This window comes from Neopelma chrysocephalum, unplaced genomic scaffold, assembly GCF_003984885.1.
Source record: "Neopelma chrysocephalum unplaced genomic scaffold, ASM398488v2 Primary Assembly neopelma1_91519, whole genome shotgun sequence".
NCBI classification, from domain to species: Eukaryota; Metazoa; Chordata; class Aves; order Passeriformes; family Pipridae; genus Neopelma; species Neopelma chrysocephalum.
The window spans coordinates 1-3,296 of record NW_020920290.1 but is presented as its reverse complement, the minus strand read 5'-3'; the positions used below and the strand labels follow the sequence as shown (position 1 = coordinate 3,296).

The 3,296-nt window shown below is 55.0% G+C and overlaps 1 protein-coding gene across 1 annotated transcript; it reads left to right on the top strand.

Annotated features, from left to right (window-relative positions):
* Window positions 1-2,592: 2,592 nt before the first annotated feature.
* Window positions 2,593-3,290, top strand: LOC113979996 (feather keratin 2-like; the record flags this gene model as incomplete). The annotated part of the gene is made up of 2 exons (XM_027707272.1): window positions 2,593-2,761; window positions 3,001-3,290. A coding segment is annotated over exon 2 (270 nt), but the record flags the coding sequence as incomplete, so codon positions are not given.
* Between the last annotated feature and the right edge of the window lie 6 nt (window positions 3,291-3,296).

The window sequence follows — 3,296 nt, the reverse complement described above, 5'->3', positions numbered from 1 at the left end:
GACAGAGACCCCACCACCATCTGTGGACACCCTCACACTGTAAATCCTTGCCTTCCTTGCCAAAGGAATTCCTTCTGGTTTCACTCTGGACAGGCAGTGGAGGGGCAGGGACCCATCTCTTCACTCTCCTGACCAGGGACAGCACTCCAGGAAACGGCTGGAGCTGAGTCAGGGCAGGGTTAGGTTGGACATCAGCAGAAAGGTTTTCACCCAGAGGCTGATTGAGCACTGCAACAGGCTCCCCAGGGCACTGGGCACAGCACCAAGCCTGGTTGAGATCAAGAAGCTTTTGGAAAATGTTCTCAGGCTCATGCTGGGATTCTGGAGGGGTCCTGTGCAGGGCTGGGAATTGCACTCCATCATCCTCATGGGTCCCTTCCAATTCTGTAGACCCTATGATTCTATGATCCACATGCAAAAGATCTCTGAGTCCAACCATTCCCCCAGCACAGCCAAAGCCACCACTTCACCCATGTCCCCAAGTGCCACATCTACACGGCTTTTACAGCCCTCCAGGGATGGGGACTCCACCACTGCCCTGGGCAGCCTGTGCCAGGAATTGACAACCCTTCCCAGGAAGGAATTTTCCCACATAGGCAACTGAACCTCCCCTGGGGCAAGTTGAGCCTTTTCCTCTCCTCCCATGGCTTGGGAGCAGGGAGACCACACTGACACTCTCCTTGTTCTGAGCCCCATTCAGGGAACTCCAGAGAGCAACCAGGTCACCCCTCTCTTTCTGAATATTAAACATCCCCTGTTCCTGCCACTGCTCCTCATGTGTCTTCTTCCCCTCATCCTTCACCACTTTCCCTTCCCATGTGTCCCAGCAGAGCCCAGCACTGGGACCCCACAGTGGCACCTTGCTGGGCCCAGCTCAGACCAGCGCTACAGAGAAACCAACAGGAGACTTTGGGGAGCACGGGAGGCCTCCTGGAATCACAGGGATTGCTTTCCCAATCCCAACGGGAAAGGCCAGACATAGAGACAGGCTGGGAGAGATGGAAGCAAGGAGGGAAGGGAATGAATGCCATGGAAGGGGCAGCTCTGCATGTCCGGTAGAGCTGAAAAGGTCCAGAGCAGCCTGACAGGGCTGGGATGCTTTGGGGCCCCTCCTCACAACACACCCCCAAACCACAGCACACCAGGGACACGGGGGGACCTCACTCATCACACCCCACCTCTCCAAAGCTTTGCTCACATCTTCAGCCCTGCCTGACACGCACCATCATCTCCAGCCTTTGCCCTCTAATCCTCACAGTTCAAAGCTGCTGCCAAGGTCAGATGGACACGGCCTCAAGGGCAGGACATGGAATCACAGAATTCCACAAAGGAATGCCCCCACCATTACAGAAGAGAACGGAGCAGCTTGGCAACTGTACACAAGCAATTACAGTTTGTTGCTCACAGGTACAGGATGTTACAGGTTAAAAGTTATGAAACCTCATGGCTTGAATGCTGAATGGGGCAATTGGCGTCAGAGACCAGCCGGGGCAAAAAAGATGGAGCTCAGTTTCTTCTTTATTTAACGGATTTCTTAATCAGGTCAAGAAGTAGAGTTGGAGTGGCAGAGTTCATTTGTCCTTTAAATTTGGGAAGTCCAAACAGATCAGAACAATGGAAAGACATTCAGCTTGACCAGCCTCTAGTTTTCCAGATCCTCTCTCTTGATCTCATTCGACATGAGGGCATGAACTCTCTTTCATCCATCAGGAAGCAATCCCAGGCACTATGACCTTTCCAAGCTGCTGCAGAATGGCTTCCCCAGGACATCACCCAGCTCCCTCAGCATTCCTGGGTACAACACATTGACTGATGGACATCCAGCACACAGAAAAAGGGGGGGCCCAGTCAGCACAAAGCACCCACAAACCACAACACTCATCTAAAAGCTGCCACCAAGGTCACATGGATACAACCTCAAGGGCAGGACATGGGATCACAGAGTTCCACAAAGGAATGTCTGCACCAGGACAGAAAAGGAGACAGGAGCACACCAGCTCTGTGCCAGGAATTCGTGGCTTTTGGTCACAGCAACACAAGGCTGAGACTGACAGGTTACAAGTTATGGAATCTCATGGCTTGAATGTGGAAAAAGGGAATGGAAATCCCAGACCAGCCTGGGCAAAAAGGGATCGAGCCCAGTTGGGTCTTTGTTTAGTGTATTTCTTAATCAGGCCACGAAATACAGTTTAAATGAAAGACAACATTGTTCTGTAAATATGAGAAATCCAAATTGAACATAACAAAGGAACAAGTTCAGCCTGAGCAGCCTCTGGTTTTCCAGATCCTCTCTCTTGACCCCATTCAAGAGACAAGGGCAGGAGCTCTCCTTCATCCATCAGGAAGCACTCCCAAGAGCAATGACCTTGGCAAGCTGATAGAGAGTGGTGTCCCTGGGACATCAAATGGTTCCCTCAGCATTCCTGGGTGCAACACAATGACTGATGGACATCCAGTCACACAGAACAAGAGGATCCACAATCCACAACACATCCACAAACCACAGCACACGAGGGCCACAAAATCACCTCACTGATGACATCACACCTCTCCTGGGCTCTGGTTGTTTCTTCAGCCCTCCCTGACACACATCCAACAAGCCAACCCTCCCAAAACCCAACTCCTCAAAGGTGCCGCCAGCTGACAGTGCTGGGCCAAGGCTGTGCCGCCCCTGCGGGAGCAGCATAAAAGCCGGCCCAGCGCCTCTCTCCCTCCCACGCTTCTCCTGACGCCTTCTCCTGCCTTCTCTGCCCACAACCAGGTGAGCCTCCAGCCCCTCACAACCCCCTCCTGCTCCTCACACACCGCCCCCCTGGCCCCTCTCTCCCAGCACGCTCCGCCCCAGCCTCAGCAGCCCTCACGCCTCCCCACAGCCCCACACCAGCCTCCCCACTGCCCAGCCCTCCTGCAACACCGCCCCGAGCACCCCCACCGCCCTGCGCTGCCTCAGACCCCTCTCTGCTCTCAAATTCTCTTCTCTTCTCTTGCCTGCCCTCCCAGGGCCCCTCCACACCACACCCATGGCCTGCAACAACCTCTGCAACCCCTGCGGACCCACCCCGCTGGCCAACAGCTGCAACGAGCCCTGTGTCAGGCAGTGCCAGGACTCCACCGTCCTCATCCAGCCCTCCCCCGTCCGCGTCACCTTCCCAGGGCCCATCATGACCTCCTTCCCCCAGAGCTCCTTCGTTGGATCCACCGCAGGGGCTGCCCTGGGCACGGAGCTCAACGTCCAGGGACAGCCCATCTCCGGCGGCTTTGGCTACGGCCTCGGCTATGGCCGTGGCTTTGGCTAC